Below are 22,565 nucleotides of genomic sequence, written 5' to 3'. Positions count from 1 at the left end.
TCAACCGATAATATGGCAGATAATCGTGTTGCGCTAGCCCAACAAAATCGGTCTTGAGTCACCAGCGCCGTCTTTTTGTCTGCATCGTTCTGCATTCTATAAGGGGCGAAGGTGCAGTAGTGGCACAATGAGTTCTCTGTGAAACAAAGCACATTCGGAAACATTTAAATGAGTGTCTTATTGAAACGGTTTTTGTCATGCCACAAGGCCTTAGCATTGGATTGTTGAGTTGTAAGTGTAAGTTGATTGTGTAAAGCAGATGTTTTAAAGTATGGTAGGGCGTGAGAGTAAGGAATGATATTATTTTGACCTAAACTACTAGGCTGCCCTCAAATACTCGAGTACATGTACTGCAAAGCGCGTCGCCTTGTGCACCATGCAATTTCTGTACAGTCTTGCCGGTTTTCATATCCTATTGTCTTGCGGGGGGGGGGGGGGGGGGGGGGGGGGGGGGCGAACACGGCATGGACAGTCGACGAAGAGAAAAAAATTCACGGAAAAGAAATACTTTATTGGGTCCTCTTACGCCCAAAAAGAGCCGAACTCGGTGGCGGCGATGGCAACAGACTATAGAAACGAAGAAAGCTCCGATTGCGTGAAATACCTTGCACACAAAGCGCCCGCAGAAACATCGAGTAATCGCTGCATGATACGCTGTACCCACCTCCAGTCTCACCACCATTCTGCTCTGATAAACGCCGATGCTCTGCTCTTCTTCGAACTTTCCCCATCAAACAGAAGAGAAGGCGGCCACTTCCCGAAAACTTGGCTATGGAGGAGTCTGACATTGATCCGTTACACCAACGGAGTCTCTTGTCCGAAAAGGAGCCTCTCACACTGTGCAGGATGGTCTCTGTAGTTGACGTTACAAAAGTAAGTCCATTCAAGCATTGTTCTGAAATCACACAGCTGTAGTGTTGTATCCAACGGTATGCGATTGGTTGAAAATTGGTTTTGAGATGTCTCACATATTACGGTGTACGCCTCACTGCGCCGTAAAGGAAGGGATAAAGGAGGAAATGGAAGAATAAAGGAATAGATGGCCTAGTAGAGGGCTCCGGAAAAATTTTCTACCACTGGGGAATCTTCAATCGCTGCTTCGGCCGCTTCTCTGTTTTTTTGAGCTAGCGTCCGCTTCGGCGGACGCGGTTGTTGCTGCGGCGCGCGTCTTTTCTCTTCTTTCATTCTTTCTTCCTTTTATCTTTTAACTCTCCTCTATCTGCAAGGTGGCAGCGGTGGTGGCTCGGCTGGAGCCAGCTGGCAGGCCCATGCAATTACCTTTCCTTCCTTCTCTCAGTCGCAACAACAACAACGTGCAGTGACATCCGAAAGCACGCGAGCGCCTTTGGCGGTTCGCCTCCATCGAAACGCGGCCTCCGCGGCCGGGTTCGAATCCGGGAACTGCGTCGCATCAGCCGAGCGCCCTAACTTATGCGATTTCGCAGATGGGTTCCTGGTGATCGAATAAATGTATTCTTGCCGGCGTCGCAAACAAGGCGGCGCTCGTACCGCGGCACGCAAGCTAGACGCATCTGTTCGGTAAAGCGGTGCGGCTCGACCGGTGGGGTATGAATCCTCTTCCTATCCGACTACTGCCCTTCGGAGCCTGATTGCGCGCTGTTCTTTCAGCTCACTCAAGCTCGCAGACTTCCTTCCATGATCTCGGGGTGTTCTCTACTTGTCAGGCAAGTTACAGTGTTGTGGACCCGCCGCGATGGCTCAGTGGTTAAGGCGTTCGTCTACCGAGCCGGAGTACCCGGGTTCGAACCGCACCGCGGCGGCCGCGTTTCAATGGAGGCGGAACGCAGAAGGCGCCGGCGTGCTGTGCGATGTCAGTGCACGTAAAGATCCCCAGGTGGTCGAAATTATTCCGGAGACCTCCACTACGGCACCTCTTTCTCTCTTTCTTCTTTCACTCCCACCTTCCTCCCTTCCCTTACGGCGCGGTTCAGGTGTCCACCGAGATATGTGAGACAGGTACTGCGCCATTTCCCCTCCTGAAAAACCAATTTTTGCTCTGTTGTGGTCGTTTGTAGGCGTGGCCGTTAGACATCTGATGCAGAGCAAGAATAAACGCATTGACGTAAAACTTTTCTGAAAGAGTCATATTTACATTAGCTAAAAATTCGATGCAGTATATCGAACGGAGGGTGGATTACACAATCAATGACGTTTCATTTACCTCGATTAGAAAGTTGAAGGCTAAATATGCTAACTCTGCCATTACAGGTAAGGGCGTGCTGCAACCCTTCAGCGCTTTTCTTTTGTTGATATGCGGTGATATAGAAAATAACCCTGGTCCAGGAAATGCGTGGCAGCTTCGCGTGGGTTGCTCGGTGAAAGGCTGACCCGCAAGTATGGATGTGCCGCGTCTGGCACGACCAGCACGAGAGCGTCGGCTGTAGCTTATTCGACCGTGAGAGTGACGCTCGTGTCCGCACACGGTATCACATGTCCGGACCCGCAGCCCCCAAAGGTAAACGGCTTCCTCAACTTCCTGTAAGCGATTCCGATACGGGCAGCTGTAAACTACAAGGTATATTCAGCTCGCCTCTGAGCGCTGTCTACTGTATAAATGTCACAAAATTCGGCGCATTTTTCAAGCAAACAAAGAAAGACAGCGCCGCGCGGACGCGTCAGACGGGGGAGGAGGAAACCCCCGCGGAGCGCCTAGCCTGTGTGCGTGTGCTCTCTCTCTCTTCCACCACCGCTCACCGCCACGGCGTGCGCCGAGGGAATGAGTCATGCACGAAGATTCCTCGAGAACATCCGAGTCGCTTCTACAGCTGACGGGGGGAAGAGGGGGAAGCCTTGCGTGCGCTAAGACATGTCCCCCTCCTCTGCACTCGGACGTCGGCTACGCCGCCACGACGGCGCCACGCTAGAACACGCTGGAATCTTCGCGAAGCGACTCCTGACTTTAACCAATGAGGACGCGCGGCCGGCGAGAGAAAGGAAGGGAAACTATACGGGAGATACTGCGTGTATGTGCGCGCCTACTTTGGCGCGTACAACAAACAGACATGAGAGCGAGCCTATAAAAGAAGGACGTTGTCCGCTGTCAAGTCAGTCCGGACCGCCGTTTAAGATAAAGCCCCTAAAAAAACTACAGTAGCGACAAGACGCCCTCCCTCTTCGCTCCTCCTCCCCCGCGCGCCGGGCGAACGACTTTTGTTTTCTTTGTGACTTAATGTGACTCCGGTGGCGACCTCTAGCCCGCTCCGCAGGAACTAACGCCCGTTTTGAATTGGTTGCGCTGGATTCCCGTACTTGCCGAGTTCTTCTCTATGCCTCCGCATTAGCCGCGCGTTCCGCTGCATAAATACATCGGTGACTTAGGAGAAAGATTTGCATGCTTCACTGAATCGTCTAAAGGCAAAAATGAGCTCGCATAGATGGGTTGTTCTGGTAGAGCCGCACGCGCACCGTGTCCGCGTGCGCCGCGCTTTATGCGGCGTGCCAAGTTTGACATCGAGAGTGGGGCGTGCATTGAACGTGACCGTGAATCACGAGGCCGTAGAATGAATTGGCGGTGCTCGTCTACCGAGCCGGAGTACCCGGGTTCGAACCCGACCGCGGCGGCCGCGTTTCGATGGAGGCGAAACGCAAGAGGCGCCCGTGTGCTGTGCAATGTCAGTGCACGTTAAAGATCCCCAGATGGTCGAAATTATTCCGGAGACCTGCACTACGGCACCTCTTTCTCTCTTTCTTCTTTCACTCCTACCTTCCTCCCTTTCCTTACGGCGTGGTTCAGGTGTCCGCCGATATATGTGAGACAGATACTGCGCCATTTCCTTTCCTCAAAAAACCAATTTACAATTTACGGTGATCTGCTTTGGTGAAGAGGAGTATGCAAACAGAACGACCGTCCCCGCCGGAACGCTGGACGTGCTACAACGGATGCACAGGTTTGACATTAGAAAAGACACCTGCAAGTGAAGGCATTATAAATGCCTGTAGTTCATCCGCTCTTCTAGTGGCTTACGGTTTTGGTCTGCTGCACTGTATCGCGGACCAGGTTATACGCTTGAGGGAGTACTCGAAATACGGTATGAAGGCCACGCTACGTCTGTACTTATCTGTGCCTCCCCTAATGTTCTCTCGCGTGCATGAACAGTAACGATATAGACTCCGGCATTAAAATTTTCTTTGGAATAGTGACTTAGTAAAGAGAAAATCGCAAATATCTTTCGTCTGCCACAATGGGATAATGAAGTTCTTCGTAAATGTTTCATAGGCATCAGTCATTTAGTGAGAAGCCAAATCTACCCCGTTTTCAACACATCTCTCCGATAATCTTCCATATTCGTATAGTCGCTATTAGAGCACTGCACGGACCTTAATTATTCATGCGTCCCGAGCCCGTCAACCTTTTTCGTTACCTGCCCCAGCCCGGCCCGATTTTTTCGATATAGGCCCGAACCCGGCCCGGCCCGCGAGGTAGACATGGCCGGCTCAGTCTCGGAAACAGCCCGAGTACTAAATGCACATCGGTAAAGCCAAAGCCTTTTGTTATACGAATCTCATTTTTAAAAAAAGCGGCTACAAAACTTTAAAAAATGGAGATAATGGGGGCCTCACTGTGGGCAACGTTAACAAAAAAATAAAGTTTTAGCATTATTTAAAGAGGTTATCACAGACTTTATCGCGTTAGTAGCCTCCTTCTAACTAGTTAGGCATCAAGGGTAAGCGAGAATGCGGAAGTGATGTTACAAAGTATGTGACAGGAAACGCGCGACGCACTTACGATGGGCACAATCACGCATACCCACAACTACTGGTCATATTTCGAGAATAAACGCAAGCCAGCGCGTGCTAGCTGGTGTTTCCACCAGCGGTGCCTACGGTGCCTTGATGCATATCGGCGCGATAATTCTCCTTTTGCCTTTTTCTGTAATATATATATATATATATATATATATATATATATGCGCCTGACTGTAGAATGTAACGCGTGCGCGTCACCATGTCAGAGCGCAGTTTGATCTGCGCTTATAGTACGCATGTATGTCTAACTGCGGCATGCGCACAAATTTAAAGGGATACTGAGGCAGTTTTCGAATCAGCTAATTTTTTAGGGTTTTGAAGTAGTGTCATTGCTGATCACGTCTGTGAAATTATTTTTTCGATTTTGGCTAAAACAGTGGCGCAATCACCAATTAAAAACGCGATGTTCAAATCTCCCGCGCCCCGCGCGAGCGTAGGAGAGGGGAACAGCGGAGAGGGAAACCTCGTCCATGTCGGCCAACGTGACGTCACGTTGAGGAGCCGCGGATACTTCGGCGCACCCGAGCGAGCTTTCAGCGCGCGTTGTTTCTCGTGCTGCGTGCGTTGTGACGTACAAAGCGTGTCAGCCGACCTTGAGAATCAGATTCAACACGAGGTACTGCTCTGCGTTCGTGTCCATGAACAAATACGGGCGAGACTGTGTCGTCTTCCACTGTTTTTAGCAAGATCAAAAGCTCGCAGAGCAAGCGCTTGCTGCTGTGACGAAGAATTCAAGCTGACCAAAGCAAGCCTACTCTGCTCGAAGCACTTTCGTAAGAGCGGCTACATGCAGAGCTTGTCCCTAATGTGAGCTCTGGAGATTTCTGTCGAAAAGGCGCGGCTGAACCATGACACAGTTTCTGCGATTTTCTCGCGCATGAGAGGCGTGAAACATGCTCACTTAGCCCCTGCAAAAACCTTATAGAGGCTCAAGCATGTGTCGCTCTTCTCAGCTTAGGTGCGGCCAGACCACCTGAGACGTGCTCAGCAAGGCTCGGTTAGTGATTTTATACTCGGTTTGATGTGTCCAAGCAAGCAAGCAAGCAAGCAAGCAAGCAGAGCAAAGCACAATAAAGCAAAGCAAGCAAGCATCGAAGCTCTTCATATGCGGCATCTCGTTTAATCGTAGCTAAGCAATTAAAATGAAAGCGTTCGACGTTGATTTCGGATGCAAATTTATGAGAGAAATGAATCCCAACCGAGTTTTTGCAAAAAAACACCGCAACCTTACTCGGTTTCTTCATCAAGCGGTTATGGTGCTCGGCTGCTGACTCGAAAGACGCGGGTTCGATTCCGGCCACGGCGGCTGGAATTTCTTTGGAGGAGAAATTCTAGAGGCCCGTGTACTGTGCGATGTCAGTGCACGTTAAAGAACCCCAGGAGGTCGAAATTTCCGGAGCCCTTCACTACGGCGTCTCTCATAGCCTCAGTCGCTTTGGGACGTTAAACCCCATAAACCAAACCAAACCATCAAGTTGTGGCAGCGGGCGAGTTGCAGCTAGCTTGGCTTTTAAACACACATATAGTTGGCAACTACTTCACTGAACCTAAACTGCAAATCTAGGAAGGGCGAACGTTTCCGAGACAGCGATTAATATTTTCTGGCATCTGCTGAACGCGCCACGAGTGAAGCAGCAGCCTTGTGCGCATTTGGCTTGGTTTCCAGTGCACAATGATTGCGTCACTATCTTGTGGTCAGATGCCATGCAGTGCTTGGCCACTGCGCTTCGCTAATTTTGACACCAACTTTGTGCTCCTTCATGGTTTCCTTGAAATACTTTCTTGCCCCAACCTGCAACGCCGGGTACTGCGAACAGGATTTTTTGTACACAGTGCTTTGGGCCTTTTCTTTAGGATGACGCTCTTCCGGGCGAGCCAGGAGGCGTCCGGTGGTGGTAATTGACTTGATTATTGTTCGCACCCCTTCCTTTCCGAGAATACGAGCCGATCGGTTGTGCTGGCACCTTTTACGCATGGTCTGCATCGCGTCTTTGACGCGGGCGTATGCTTGTGCTAGGCGTAGAATTTTTTGCTTGTGTCTTTTTTGGTTTCAGGCGATACGTGGAATGAGCAAACTGTAGTATCCTTTTCTTCGGAGGTCAGTAAAAAAAAAATAGTCGCCGTATTCGCTTTTACAACGACACGGAATCTGCACTCAACGCAGCGCCGGATCCGCATCGGCAGCTTCTCCAGTCCTAAAAGTGACGTCACGACCTCTCTTGACCAATCACGGGCGGCGGCGCGCCGCGCGGCGTGCCCCGCGGCACAGGCCGCATATTTCGGCTAAAAAAGGCAATTCGCGCTTGTTTTTGCCTTATTTGGATGCGATATTCCAGTATACAGCATGAAAAACTATAGGATGCCGCTGCCAGCCCGATTTTCAAAAAAGTGTTTCAGTCTCCCTGTAAGGAACGTCACTCTACAGTTAGACGTGTGCCTCGCGTCTTAAGCGCCGCGAAATTGCCCCTATTCTCCCTGCCGGTTTGGCGGTCTTTGGCGCGGCCCTGTCGCCCCGGTAGACGCGGTCGCTGTTCGGACTTAGCCGATCGGGAGCCTTCGTCCCGGTAGACGCTTACACGTTTGCGTGCGAGCAATCACGATGCGCTCAACGCAAACGCCCTCATGTCGAGCTTACTGCGGCCATACGCTCGATCGCGAACAAACCACTGCACAGCGAAGCTTGAAAAAAAAAAAGGAAAACTCAGCAGCTATTGAAAGCACGTCATTTACATCGCAAAATCTGGTCAATGTCGTTGCGTTAAAATTCGCCCGGCAAATTTTGTGTAACCAAACCTTCCTCCTGCCCGTGTCGGTTTTCGATGATGGGATCGCGAAGAATCGCTTTCCACCGTCGTGACGGTTCTTGCACCCGAAGGCGCAGCTGCTCGTCATGCCGCACAGATAGACGGCTTGAAGTTAGGTGACTGACACACGTTCCGAGCAAAACAAAAGCCGCTGTTCTTCACAGCAAGCAAAAACGCAGTGTCCGCAACGACGCCTGCCGAACCTACGGTGCGCGGTTGGAGCGGACAATATGGCGTCCTCGGCGGCGAAAAGCGCAGGTTTAAAGGGCTTTTGCGCGCGAAACCATCGACCAATGGGAAGAGGCGACGGGCGCAGGAGAGGGAGAGGCGGCGCTCTGCAAAGGTTGTCGCTACTTAAAAAATTTCCAGGGGTTTTAGTTTAAGCTTCATCGAAGCGCGCCCGTTCGACTCCCGGGGAAACACCACTCGGCCAGCATCGCACCAACGAGGCAACGGTCGCCAGTCTGCGGGACGGCATCGTCGTGGAACTCTGGTCGTCGGACTGCCGCAGTGCCCGGTGATCAAATTGTGTATTGTTTGTTTACCTCTCTCTCTTGTGTTAGCACACTTTAGGTGCAATATTGCCTGTGCATTGTATTCTCTCTCGAGTTTAACTTTGCACGAGTTGCATTGTTTTATTAATCACTTTGTATGTGTTTGTACTAATGATTGTGAAATCCTCTGTATCGTCTCATTGCTGTATAAACTTTGTTTTGTTTTGTAAACCTTTGGCTCCGACCCATTCTCTGGCTTGCGACCGGCGAAAGCTGGGCACCAAACGCCCAAAAACCTCTTGTCACTTGGTAGCTGGTCTCTGCTGAGTTTGCCACGCTGAGTCGAGGGCATCTCCTTTGAGTCCGAGACCGCTACCCCCACACGCTCTAAGGGTGTCTGGGACCTTCCCGCGTAAAAGTGCGCGAAGTGAAGGTGACAATAAACCGAGAATGTTATCCTTCCGTGTCTTGAAAATATTGTGTGCACGTTAGACGTTAGTTTCATATATCGTGAACTGAACCTCTTCCTCCCGGAAATTTCGAAAATCCTGGATGACATACGTCAAAGGTCCATTCGCATAGAAGCAGCCCAGTTTACGATGTCGGACGACTTATCTGAGTTGAAGCGAGACCAACAGGCGGCAACACGCGATATTGCCGATATCAGAAAGCGTCTCGAGGCTGTAGAAAACGTAGCGACTGGTTTTGAAAACTTGCAACGGGATCTTTGCGATACACGTAAAGCACTTGAACTTGTGCAAAAGGAAACGCATGCTTTGCGTGCTCGTTTAGATGATAGCGAGGACCGCTCACGGCATGACAACCTTATCTTTTATGGATTTGATGATACCTCTACCGAGGCTAACGAGCAATGTGAAGAAAAAGTTCTTAACCTTATTGCCGAAACATTGGAACTCTCTTTAACGAGTGAGTGCATTGCTCGTGCGCACAGAATCGGTAGATTCGACGAGAAGAGAGAGAGAGAAAAAACTTTATTTACACAGGAATTCGGGGCACGCCCCAGGGTCCCCGCACGACCCCACTGCACTCAAGTGTTTATGTTCCTACGGTCCATAACACTGGCAGCACGGCCGGTGGCGATGGTCTGCACGGCCGGGTCCTCCGGGCGCAGCAGGGTCTCCCAGTCCTCCCAGGTCTTGAGCTTCTCTAGGTCCCGCGGGGGAGGGTCCGCCGGGCAGAGGGAAAGGATGTGGAGGGAAGAAGCGAAGGGTTCTGGGCATAGGGCGCATGCGGAGGTGGGAAAGGATGGATGATAGTGGGCTAGGTTAAGGGGTGAGGGGAGAGTGTGTGTCTGTAGTCTGCGCCAGTGTTGCGTGTTTGTTATCTAGGGAGGGGTGGGGCGGGGGGTAGAGCTGGCGTGAGGCTCTGTATGCCTGGGTCAGCTCACTGAATGTGTGCATGCGCTCCTTCGTAAATCCCCGATCCGAGGCCACCTGAGCCCGGTTTAAGGAACCTCGGGCTAAAAGGTTGGCAGCCTCGTTTCCGGGATTCCCGGAGTGCGCAGGCACCCATATCAGCTCCACATGGCGGGGCGGGGGTGCATCGGGCGAGTCCAGTATTCCAAAAGCAGGGACATGAACTCGGCCTCGAGCAAAATTTAAAATCGCTGTTTTGGAGTCACTTAATATATACCGGGCTTCCGTGCGAGTGATAGCTAGTGCAATGGCGGCTTTCTCTGCAGCCTCTGGGGACGTGTCTGGAGGGAGAGGTAGTGTGAGGAGGGCGGATAAAGAGGAGTCCACCACAGCTGCTGTCCCTTCATCACCCGTGCAGGCAGCGTCCACCCATACGTCGTCCGGCTCGGGGCCGTACGCTCGATGGAGTGCCTTCGCACGGGCTCCGCGGCGCTGCTCATGGTGGGACGGGTGCATATTCCTCGGGAGCGGCCTAATGAGAAGCTCCTGGTGAAGGGGTCGTGGGATGGCGAGGAGGGTTGGGTCGTTGGCCGGTATTCTGATGCCGAGGGAGTCCAGGATATACCGACCTGTGGAAGTTTGTGTGAGCCTGATGTATTGGACCTGTCGGTGGGCCTCCACCAGTTCCCCGATCGTGTTGTGGAGGCCCAGGCCTAGTAATCTTTCTGTGGGTGTGTTGAGGGGAAGATGAAGTGCTACTTTGAATGCCTTGCGAATCAAAGCATCCAATCCAAAACGTTTATGTCATGTTTGGATAGTTGTAAGTATGGGGTAGTGTACAGCACACGGCTGAGGACGAAGGCATGAATGAGGCGACATAGGTCGCGCTCCTTCATGCCTCTATGACGTCCCGAAACCCTGCGGATGAGGTGCGATATCGCGCCTACAACTTGCTTGAGTTTCTTGAGGGTAGTGGTGTTTTTGCCATCGTTCTGGATGTGCAGGCCAATACACGGAGGGTGCCAACCTCAGGTACCGGGTCACCATTCAGTTCAATGACAATGGGGGAGCGGGGACAGCGGTGGTTCTTAGGACGGATGAGGAGCAGTTCGGACTTCTCTGGGGAGCAAGACAGTCCGATGGTCCGTGCGTAATTTTGGGTGAGGGTGGCTGCTTCCTGTAAGGTGCTCTCTATGTCGCCGTCACTGCCGTGAGTGGTCCACAAGGTGATATCGTCGGCATAAAGAGTGTGCTTCAGGTGGGGAATAGTTGCCAATTTTCGGGCGAGGGGGATGAGGGTAATGTTAAAGAGAAAGGGGGAAAGGACGGACCCTTGAGGGGTGCCGATACTCTGAAGCGTGTAGGAGGGAGAAGACAGAGGGCCGAAGCGTATCTCAGCCGTGCGGTCAGTGAGCAATTCTTGAATGTAGGCATACGTGCGCGCACCCACATTCAATGGGGATAGAGCAGTCATGATCGCCTGATGTTCAATGCGATCAAAAGCTTTGGAGAGATCCAAAGCTGAGACTGCCTTGGTGTGACCTGGAAGAAGCGGATCGAAAATGTCGTGTTTGAGTTGCAGGATGGCGTCCTGTGCGGAAAGATGGGGGCGAAATCCCACCATGGTATGCGGGTAAAGATTGTTGTCCGCCATTTGAGTTGTGAGTCTCGCTAACACAACATGCTCGAGGAGCTTCCCGAGGCATGAGGTTAGCGAAATCGGGCGAAGGTTTTGAAGTGTAAGTGGTTTGTTGGGTTTAGGTATGAATATTACCTTCGCGTGGCGCCAGGACTGAGGGAGGTTACCCTCCCTCCAGCACTGGTTGAAGTATTTCGTAATGTGGGTAATGGATTGGTCATGCAGTTTACGGAGCATCGAGTTTGTGATCTGGTCTGCACCAGGTGCGGTGTTGGCGCGGAGAATCAGGAGGGCCACTCTGACTTCCGTCTCCGTGATGCCGGTGTCGAGGGTGGGATTTGCTTGTCCTGTGTAGTGCGGTAGAGGTATGGGGCCGCCGGGGAGATGTGTACGTGGTTTGAAGTGTGTCTAGAAGGGTGTCGGGATCGTCAATGTGTTCATGTGTGAGGCGTGTCACGTGGTGCTGTGTTGCTGATTTGGTGCGTGTGGGGTCAATGAGGTGTCGGAGGAGTTGCCATGCACGTTTGCTGGACAGGTTTCCGGCCATGCCGTCACATATCTGTCCCCAGTTGGATCGGCAGAGCTACTCAGAGTGCTGTTGGATTTGTGTCTGCAGCGCGGCCAGCCGCTTTTTAAGCGTTCTGTTGAGTTTGTTGCCTTTCCAGCGTACCAGGATGCTGTGATAAGCCTCCCAGAGGTGGGCTAGGCGTGTGTCAAGGGTAGGTGTTTCGGTTGTAGTTTCAATGTGTCGCGTGTTGTGGTGAACGTCATGCTTGAGTGACTGCACCCATGCGTCGATGTCTGCGATGGGAGTGTCTGGGAGGGCGGTGCGTGCAGTGCGAAATGCATCCCAGTTAATGAGTTTGTGTATGGTATTTGCGGGACGGGGTGGTTTGTACGGGACAGTGATTTGTATAATGTAATAATCACTGCCCAGTGTATGTTGTGTTCTGTTCCAGGTAACGCCGCGGATACAGCGGCTCAGCGTCAGGTCCGGACTGGTGTCCATGCTGACACTGTTGCCGATCCGTGTAGGCGTCTGAAACGTGTTGTGCACAGTGAGTTGGAGGTTCTGCAGGAGCAGCCAGAGCCTGCGACCTCGATGTGTCGTGGTTTTGTATCCCCAGTCAGTATGCTGACTGTGGATACAAAACCACGACACATCGAGGTCGCAGGCTCTGGCTGCTCCAGGCCCGTGATAGTAAAATTCGCCGCGCATAAAACCAAGGTGCAGGTGCACTCAAAGCGATCGATGCTGAAGGAAAAGGAAGTATCTATGAGTGAAGATTTTACTGCGGTGCCACGTAAGGCGAGAAAGCGGCTAATTGACTATGGGAAAGAGTTTGGTTTAAAAGTCAATTTAAGGCACAACAAACTAATTACCAATGGCAAATGCTATGGATATAATGCGGAAACTGGCCTAGTGTTTGAAATTGGACCTGCTATAAACAGCGAACGCATTGAGTCTCCGCGCTCCCTTCGCTCTGGTCGAACTCTAGCTGGTAGTGGAACGTAGGGGCCCGCCAGGGGAGGTGGTACTGCCATTGAGAACATTGGTCTGAGTGTGGTTTTTACTAATATACGAAGTCTTTTGCCCAAAAGAGATGACTTGAGTGCATTGATAAATGATTGTACCGCTGATATTATTGTCTTAACAGAAACATGGCTGTCTGATAACGTGTCCAACAGTGAACTATTTTTTTGTGAAAAAAATTACAACATATTTCGATGTGACAGATATGAAAGGCAAGATGGTGGTGTTTTACTTGCTGTCAACGACCGAATTGAATGCTTTCGTGTTGCCGTAGTGACTAGTTTAGAAATTGTGTGGTGCTGTATAACTTTCAGTTTTAAAAAAATTGTTATTGGTGTGTGCTATCGACCACCGTCAAGCCCCCTTAGTTGCTGTGAAGATTTGCACGACTGTCTCAATACAATTTCTGTGCGCTTTCCTGGTGTGAGAATTTTTCTTTTAGGAGACTTCAACTTCCCAGACATTGAGTGGAATCATGATAGTCAAGTCATTCTTTCTGCGTGTTCCAATTCTAACCACTTCCTTCACATATGTTCCGATTTCGGATTATCGCAACTTATTGAGCTCCCCACACGTGTCACTGCCACTGCCTCATCCCTCCTTGATCTCATCCTCACATCATATCCAGACATCGTGTCTTCTATCATTCATTTGCCTGGGTTAAGCGATCACATGATAATCAACTTCAACCTCTCTATACCCCTATCACGCTCCCGTAAGCAGTTCAAATACATCAGAGATTACAGCAAGGCTGACTTCTAGGCTATTAATAACAATGTCTTTATTTTTAGATGAATTTTTGAGTGCTTATCTCGACCGTAGCGTACATCGTAACTGGGAGATCTTCAAATCTAGAGTTTCTGACCTCGTAAATAAATACATACCCATCAAAAAGGTATATAGCAACAGCGCTGCACCCTGGTACAACAGGTATCTTAATAGGCTTTCCAATAAGAAAAAAAGACTTTTCAGGACAGCTCGCTTCACACACTCTGCTGTCAGGTGGTCCGCGTATAAAGCCGCTGCAGTCGCTTATTCAAAGGCATTAAATCAACCAAATTTACCTTCTTTAATCGGACTCTTCCAGCTATGCTAAGCAATGACCCGAAGCAGTTTTGGAACACAGTGAAAGGCAAACGAAATACCACCATCCAACTATTTACCCCGGATGGGGTTCAAGTTCCTGACCAACTGTGCGCATCGCTTCTCAATAGCACTTTTATCAAAGCCTTCTCTAGCCCCACCGGCACTTCCGTCCTACCTTCGCTCATAGAATATCACTTTTTACCAATGCATCCCATCGTCATCTCCTCAGAAGAAATTCGTGGCATTATTAAACAACTTAAAATGTCATCCTCTTGTGGTATCGATGACGTCAGTACTAAATTCTTGAAAAATACCGTAGAATATTCTTCCATTATACTACATTGTATCTTTTCGCAGTCTTTAAACCATCACACCCTTCCTAATGACTAGCTCACCGGCAAACTAATCCCAGTGCACAAATCAGGGGAAACGCAAGATCCACGTAATTATCGTCCCATCTCAATTCCGTTCCATGTAAAGTTCTAGAGCATATCACATTTAGTCATCTTGTTAATTTCCTAGAATATAACCAGTTCTTTACTCCGAAACAGCATGGTTTTCGCAAATTCTTCTCGTGTGAAACGCAGTTAATGGTTTTCACTAACGACTTGCATGTTTATTTAGACTCTATACTCATTACTGATTGCTTATTCTTAGATTTTTCAAAAGCCTTCGATAAAGTCAGTCAATCTCTTTTACTTTTAAAGCTGAACCAACTTAACATTGACCCTAATGTACTCAATTGGATTCGTGCCTTTCTTAGTAACCGTACTCAGTTCGTCTTCGCCAATAACCACGAGTCATCACCAGTGCCAGTACATTCAGGTGTGCCCCAGGGGCCCGTTATTATTTCTAATATACATCAATGACTTACCTTTAAAGATTTCATCGAACATGTGCTTGTTTGCTGACGACTGCGTAATTTACAGAGTAATTAATAACACTGATGATATTCTTCAGCTACAGAGAGACTTAAACAAAACTTATGACTGGTGTCAATCATGGAAAATGAAATTAAACATATCTAAATGCAAATGCATGCGCGTAATCCGTAACCAGCAAACAAGCCCAGATTATTTTATTAACGACACTCAGCTGAATCCAGTCTCCTCTTACAAGTATCTTGGCGTTAATGTTTGTTCTAACCTTTCTTGGAAAGCTTATATCAGGTTCATTACTTCAAAGGCTAACCGCATGCTAGGGTACGTCCGCAGGAATTTTTCATCCTCTCCACCTTCATTGAAAATGCTACTATACACTACACTCATTCGTCCGCAACTAGAGTACGCATGTTCAATTTGGGATCCTGACACCATCACATTAACAAATGAACTCGAGGCCAAGCAGAATCGAAGCGTCCGTTTCATCGTTGGAAACTACCATCGCACTGCCAGTGTAACAAAATTGATATAATCTTAAACTCCCCTTACTCTCCACTCGCCGTAAGCTTTCACGCTTTTGCCTCTCCCATAAAATTTACTATCAGAATCCTTGCCTGAAAGCCATCTGTGTAAAGGCACCATCTTTAATCTCGCCTCACATAGACCACAATCAAAAAGTAGCTGTTCCACACTGGCGCACAGTGACCTGCTCTAATTCCTTCCTCCCTAAAACACGTCGTGATTGGAATAATCTTTCACCCACAGCCACCTGTGCTAGCGACACTGCGCGTTTTAAAAGCAAATTACTCGCACTGTTAGAATCAGACCAATTGTGATATGTTGTTCACCCATATATAGACTATATAAGGTTTCTTTTTTGTAATCCTTTTATTTTTTTTACTCCTGTACTTTTGTTCTCAATGTTTTCGTCCTCTGTCTCTAGCATCTTTCAATATTGTTCATATATATAGCCCTGTTTTTGATATATGTATTGTATTTTTGCTTTTTTTTCACTGTCCCACCCCCTCTGTAATGCGAAAGCCCTGAGGGTAAAATAAATGAAATGAAATCAGAAGTACCTAGAACCTACATAACAGTGAGAAGAATATCAGTACGCTTTTATAATAAATGCAGAGTAAGCCATGACACGAAGGTCAGCGCAATTCTGTCGCAATGTGGGGCCCGTTTTCTCCGATGTGTTAAAAGTTTTATTCACTCAGCATGTCTTTTCTGAAGGTATTCAAGAGGGGCCGCATTGTCCTTATTCCTAAAAAGTATCCTTTGTCAACAAGTCCAAACAATGGGGCGCTATCACCCCACTAAGTTCAGATTACAAACTATTAGCACAATTTTTTGTCGTCTTCGGGCTCTCCTCCTGTCCCTCATTTCCTGCCACCAGGTTTTCTCCAACCCAGGTCTTGAAGTTCATCGTTTGTTTTCTGTAACACCAGATATCCTAGAGTATACTATCCGGCGGTGCGCTTAGGCTCCCTGGACCAAGGGAAGGCGTTTGTCTTTTGTAGCGATAGCTACACTACGCAACCCAGTCGAGAATATTTCCGTGAGCGTGGGAGGCAGATAGTGCGCATGCGCGAAGCCAGAGAGGAGCAGAAGATGCGCGGCGCATGACGTCAGAGTTCGTCGCCGCTCGAGGAGCGGCGCCGGCCCGCTGCGCCCGACGGCGCCGCGCGTGAATGCGGATGCGTGGCAACCAGAGTAGGGCAGCAGGTGCGCGGCGCATGACGTCAGAGCTCGGCCTCCGCCGCGGCCGCGTGAGAGGTCGTGTGGATAAACTGCGGATGGGCTGATGTGTGTATGAAAGCTGAGGTGATAAGACTCGATGTATCACAATCGCTTTGAATGTGTGACGAAAAGGAGACTTCAGCCGCCGCTATGCGGCTGTATCGTCAGGAGGAGATCAGTTGTTCCGACCCAGAAGCCGTCACCTGGCACTCGGCCGCACTGCAAAGAAATAATGAGCATCAGAAGGCTAAACCAGCGGTGGAGACGCCTGAGCAAAGAGAAGAACGTGTTGCCAAACGGAGACGCCAAGGTAGCTCTCGTTACGTATATCCTGCCATAGCTGAGCTAAGCCACTGCCATTTTTTTCCAGCACGAGAATATTTACGGTACGCTGGATGCTTTCGACTTCCTTTTCATGCTTCGCATTAAAGAGATGTACTACAAGGAGATTTCGAGCACCCTTGTTGCTAGGTTACCGGTTACCGGGTTACATTTGACGTCAGCCGCGGCGTCCGTCAAGGTTGTCCGCCTTCTCTCCTTTTGTTTGTCTTAGCAGTACAGGCTTTCCTCTTGTCAGTTAATCACCACTCATTTATTGGTCTAGCTTTGCCAGGCAGGGAGGCGCTACGCGTTATCGCTGAAACAGATGACATCACTTTCTATTTCGCTCATGGACGTAGCCTCCTTGAAGCTTGAATGATTTAAGCATGTAATGCTTTTAGCTCCCGTTGTCAGCAGTGTGGTGACGTCACGGCGAGACGGAGAGCCAACATCCGGGCACTGAATTCCACTAATCCGGGCACAGAAACGAGAGCATCCGGGCACCGTACGAGATTTAACGAGACTCTCTAAGAGAGAGGGCCGCTTAGAGCAAGAGGGGAGCTCCAGGGCGAGAAGCGCTTTGGGCGGAAAAACTGCTTCCGCGCCGCCCCCAAGGATGGCGCTGCGGTCCCGCACTCACGCATGTAACAGACCGGTATGTAACAGTATCCCTCTTTGTTTGGGGCTGCTCTTAAATACTAGAAGAGTCTTTCTGTTGGACATTGAGTTTTCCTATCTTATTATTACTTTTGGAGCGAAAGCTCCACTTCTCGCGTACAGACCTTGAAGGACAAGTTGCGGCGCAGATATGACCATGAAGCGGTGTCAATAGAGGAAAATTGTGGAGTACGTGGCAGTCGAACCCTGGCCTCCGCCATGTCAAACGGGAAGCTTCCACTCCGCCGCTATTGTTCGATTCTTGGAAGTGAATGAAGGCATGTGAAGTGAATGCACATGTGTGTAAGAAACGTATCTTCAAGATATGTACTGAAGCGTGCATGACATGAAAATTACTTAATTATGAGCATGAAAAAAAGGTAGATATCAGGTGTGGCGTAGTCTTGGTAAAAAAAATCTCTGCCTCCCCCGTAACCGAGAGTAGAGTAAGCATGAAATGTTTGCGGGCTTAACACATTGGTTGTAGATCGTACTAGTCAAATTTTGAAATGGGTTTAGTGTTCAGCACACCACACCAGACCACACTCTTCTTGTCGCGTTGAAGTGATCGCCTGCAATAGTGCAGGTTTAGGTAGGCAGCCGCGAACCATGGCGGCCTTTTCGCTTTCGGGAGCGACCGCATAATCATGGCTTTGTCGGCAGGGGCGAGCAGTCTTCTGCTTTGGAGTATCACTCGCAAAGCGATCACTTTCCGCAAGAGGCTTCCTACCTATCGGCTTAAGCAGCTATGACGGTGGCGGCATTGAAATGCAGGACGATGCAGAAGCGTACGCGGACACGACGAGACGCATGCCTGACAAGAATGTATATGCAGCGCATTCGAATACTCCGCGAGCGTGTATACATCGTTTACAGCGCGCAGTTCTTCCGTTTGAGACCAGATGGCGCCACGGGTGCGCTCGGAACACGGCGTCATTACTTGCCTCGTAAGTCGCCGGCGTGTATGCCTCGACGCAGCAGTGTAAATGTGGAAAGAGAAAATACATGCTCTGTTGTGGATTGCAAGAAGTGCGACAAACAGTTAAAGGGGCGGGATGCGATCGTTTGCGAGCTTCACGGAACCGAACTGCACAAGGACGTACTGGCCCTGTTCGCGCCCGTTGGACATCCACCCTTTCCGAACGGGCGAACGCAACACACACGTTCGCCAGCGCTAGACAGCGAATATAGAAGGAAAGGTCTCGATCTTGGAAAATCTGCGAGGGTAAGTGCGCAACATAGCCGCATGGACAAGCTGTCCCGCCACCGAAACGTCACAAAAAAAAAATGACTTACGCTCCTATACTGCTAGTGCATATTGTGCAGTGCATAGCCGTGCCAGCGGACAACGCTTAATTACGGTCAGTTCGTGTATTACACACCGTCTTGGTGCTGCTGTTGAACTTCGCTCCAAGTAGCGCGGTTTTTGTGGACCACAATCGGAATAAAACTTTTGCGTTACGGCTGCTCTGCTCTGCGGTTGTCACTTCATGGCGGTCCATGCGAGACAGTCACTAGAGGTTACTCTTGCTGATTACTTACTACCAGCAAGACCTCGAGCATTTTCATGTCTGCAAATCGAGCATGGAGCGTACCACAGTTTTACACTATGTGAGGCTGACATAATTGTGAACTTCGTGTAGTGCACGCTCGGCCATGCGCGCAGTATAACAATTATATCGCGGAATCCTTGTAAACAATTGCACGCAAACTTGTGAAGGCTGCTTGATGCATGGTACTGCTTACAGGATTGGGTAACATCTTTTTGTTTATTTATTTTTGTCGCCTTCCTTTGTTTACCAAACCAACAGAAAATATTTTAGGCTTCCTAAGCACCTTTATCAAGTTCTAAACAAATGAGTACGATGTGCATGTGAGCTTTTATAGCATTCTCCGCATGCATGTACACAATACGACAACGACCTGCGCAGCCGCAGGGTCATTACACCTTGCTCTTTTCGATAACAACAAAAAAATATTAAGCAAAGCCTTCAGCGGCATTCAGGCGATCCACCCGTTGCCTCGAACAGGCGCAGATCTCAGCGCCTCTTCGCGACATGAAGCCCGATCACGTTTTCACGCCGAAAATGAACAAATTAGGGTTTTCCATGTCCTTCGAAGCTTCGGACCAACCACAGTGTCGTCTTCCCACTACTTTACAACCGTATCAGCCGAAACACAGCCTGTCGGAACCGAAACATCAGACGCAGCAGCCGTCGCGACGAGGAGCGCGCCGAGCGGTCAGGAGGCGAGTAATGGCGGTGTGATTACGTGATCAAAGATGGCAGCCCCCATGATACGCCGCTGTAAAGAGTCTATACATCTGCCTGAAGCTGAAGGCCCAGCGGCCGGTCTGTTACATGCGTGAGTGTGGGACCGCAGCGCCATCCTTGGGGACGGCGCGGAAGCAGTTTTCCCGCGCAAAGCCCTCCCGCTTTGGAGCTCCCCTCTTGTTCTAAGCGGCCCTCTCTCAGAGAGTCTCGTTTAATCTCGTTCGGTTCCCGGATGCTCTCGTTTCAGTGCCCGGATGAGTGGAATTCGGTGCCCGGATGTTGGCTCTCGGTCTCGGCGTGACGTCACCACACTGCTGACAACGGAAGCTAAAAACATTTCATGCTTAATAGGGATATTCCAATTCAGCGAGCAGCGAAATGCGTTTCCAGTGCATTTCCTTCGTTCATGGCATCCAGCCGTAGCGCCGTCATGCGGCAACCAATGAAACCCCAACACGCAATGTACGGCGATGGTCCAGCAGATGGCGCGCGTCTAGTAAACGCACAAATATCTTAGAAACGTGTCTTCGAGTTATGTACTGAGGCTCATAATAATTTAATTATGAGCACATAAATTACAAATGCTCCAATTAGGCGAGTAGCGAAGCTGTCCGGAACACACTCAATGTTAAGGACGCGAAGCCGTGCCTAGTTGCCCGATAAACCACACCTTTCGCTATCTAACCAGGTGCAACAGTAGTTAAAGAACAGCAATTTTTTTTGTAGGGTCTCCCCAGAATCGTAACCCATCTGCGATACCTTTGCAGGGGTGCGCGCAGACGTGCATTGTAGGCGTGACCTACGACTTTTCTAGAATATTATATGGGATGGTGCGTGGTCGTCGGTCGTTGAGGGCATTGCAGCTCGTGTGCGAAGAGCACAGACCTGCCTTTAGTTGAGAGGCGCTACCTGGATCTGTCCATCGTGCTAGATGCCCTCTGGTACCTTTGCCTCATTGTTAAACCACCCCGCCGTGTCATAAGGCGGGTGCAAGCTGCAGTTTCTTCTTTCCTTGTTTTAGTTAGGCGGAACCGACCTTGTGGCTGGCGCTGTTCTTGGACAACCAAGGCACAGGGGAGGTTTTGCCTTCTCAAATTTGTCCATCACATCCTCGCTGTTAGCTTTGAAGGGTATTTGAACCCCACGGCCAATCAAGGACCTCAATCAGAGCAGCCTACCACTTTATATGCCACAGCAGTGGCCTTTTTTGTAAGAGCAGTAGCACCTCATGTCAACATCTTCGCAGACCGTGTCGCGGACATTATGGGCTCGCTATTGCTGCCTTTTGTGCCGGCGGACCGGCGCTCGCCGATGCGCCCCGTTCAATGGGCGCGCTTAGCATCGACACCCCTCCCAGACCATCTACGCGACTTTGTGAGGAAACTTGGTAGGACAGTGCTGCTGACTTGTCATCCGTTGGAGCGGTGGGATGTGTTGCGCTGAAGTGCTCGTCCGAATTGCCCGCTCCCGGAATCTAATCGCCACGCGACGATCACCTGCGTTATAGCGCGTGTCTTTTCGCGAGCGGTTCATGCAGAATTTCGTGGGCAGGGCATTTCGTGCTTCGTCTCCCGCGGCATCTTCCCCAACGGCAGTTTTACTCGCCTGTTAATTGCTGTAGCTATTTCTAGTTTATGGCGCAGCCGATGAGCCGCGGTCGCCGCGGTCGCGGTTGCTTTCGACGCCGTGCTGTGTGGCCAATACGGGTGTCTTCGAAGAGAGCTGATAAGTTTCTTGTCGTAGGATCTGGTTTACTTGGGGGAAGAGGAGTTTCTCCGGCAGTGGTCCTGCCTATTCATTTCTGTTAACAACGATCGTGTTGTTTTTCTTTTAGGGCAAACTGGCGCTACATCCCCCTCCCTATCTTTTTTTATCAGTTAAGTCACGGCCGTTTGGCTGTTCTGTCAACGGGTATGCTATTGCCTTTGTTTTAGATCGCCCACGAGCAATTCCTGTTACTTACTGAGAGGTGCTCATAGTACCTCTTTAATTGGCTCGATTTATATGCCTAGCATCATGTCTACTTGTTAATGTCAACGTATCCAGTAACCTCGGCATGTGTACATATATAACTAAAATTTTCTTTATACACAGTTTACATGGGCACCTTCGTTTTTCTAGGCTTTGGTAGCCACTGGGTGCAAACGAGTTCGCTTCTCACCGGTCGTCGCATTATGGTCACGTGGCCTGGGGGCCACTATAGTCCGTTTCATACATAAAGTGCAACGCCGTCGTGGCTGGCGCGTTATAAAGCTTATAAATTAATACGGCAATAGGCCGCGGTATAAAGCTCAGTCTACGTCTCTATCGACGCTGCCAGGCATTGTACGCAGCAAAGGCTTCGTAGCGAGCAACATGTTACGCTCACTCGCCTATGCATTAGCGTAGTACGCTTGAAACAGCGCAATGAAAAAAACCAACACAGATTTAGTTGCGCATGTAATTTTAACCCGAAACCTTTGTGGTGTGCATAGGCCGCCGGCCGGCTCATTCGAGAACAAGGTATGCGTTTTTGTTAACAGCACTGAATATATTAACGAGTGTGGAAGCTATGGGATCATATAAAGAAGCGTTCATTACACGAAATATTTACTTGGGGCTATTCCTTAATACGAACGACATAATTATATTCGATTCATGTAGAGAGGTCTGCTAAATTGTGCCACTCGCGCACGGCCACATTGGCACGTTTAGAACAGCGATTATTGATGTGTACGAAAAGCCGCGCAAGCACTTTTACCTCGTTTGATTGCATGATGTGCCATAAGCTGGTTAATGAGGTTTGTTGTGATCGCGAATGATGTTTGCAGGAAAGTAGCAACGAGCGGTAATTGACCGAGTTGTTGTGTTCTTTGGTCTTCATTTTTGTCATCGCATAGCAATGGCGGGCAAAGGATACCTTAAAGCACGCGGCAACAATTGCGAGCACGCCAAGCTGCGTCCAATACACGTAGTTTACTGGCGAATGATATTTTGCGATCTGAGCCGCT

At 49.7% G+C, this 22,565-nt stretch overlaps 1 protein-coding gene across 1 annotated transcript in view; it reads left to right on the top strand.

Moving 5' to 3' along the window:
* LOC149343879 (phospholipid-transporting ATPase ABCA3-like) overlaps positions 1-22,565 on the top strand; it is a 115,787-nt gene that overhangs the window by 25,096 nt on the left and 68,126 nt on the right. The window contains exon 8 of the mRNA XM_089547089.1: positions 739-873. Coding sequence (XP_089403215.1) covers positions 739-873 — 135 coding nt within the window. The remainder of the gene's footprint in view (positions 1-738; positions 874-22,565) is intronic.

The sequence above is a fragment of the Amblyomma mixtum genome, chromosome 5 (assembly GCF_055824585.1).
Source record: "Amblyomma mixtum isolate Tamu chromosome 5, ASM5582458v1, whole genome shotgun sequence".
Lineage (NCBI taxonomy): Eukaryota > Metazoa > Arthropoda > Arachnida > Ixodida > Ixodidae > Amblyomma > Amblyomma mixtum.
This window is presented reverse-complemented; position numbering and strand designations above follow the sequence as displayed.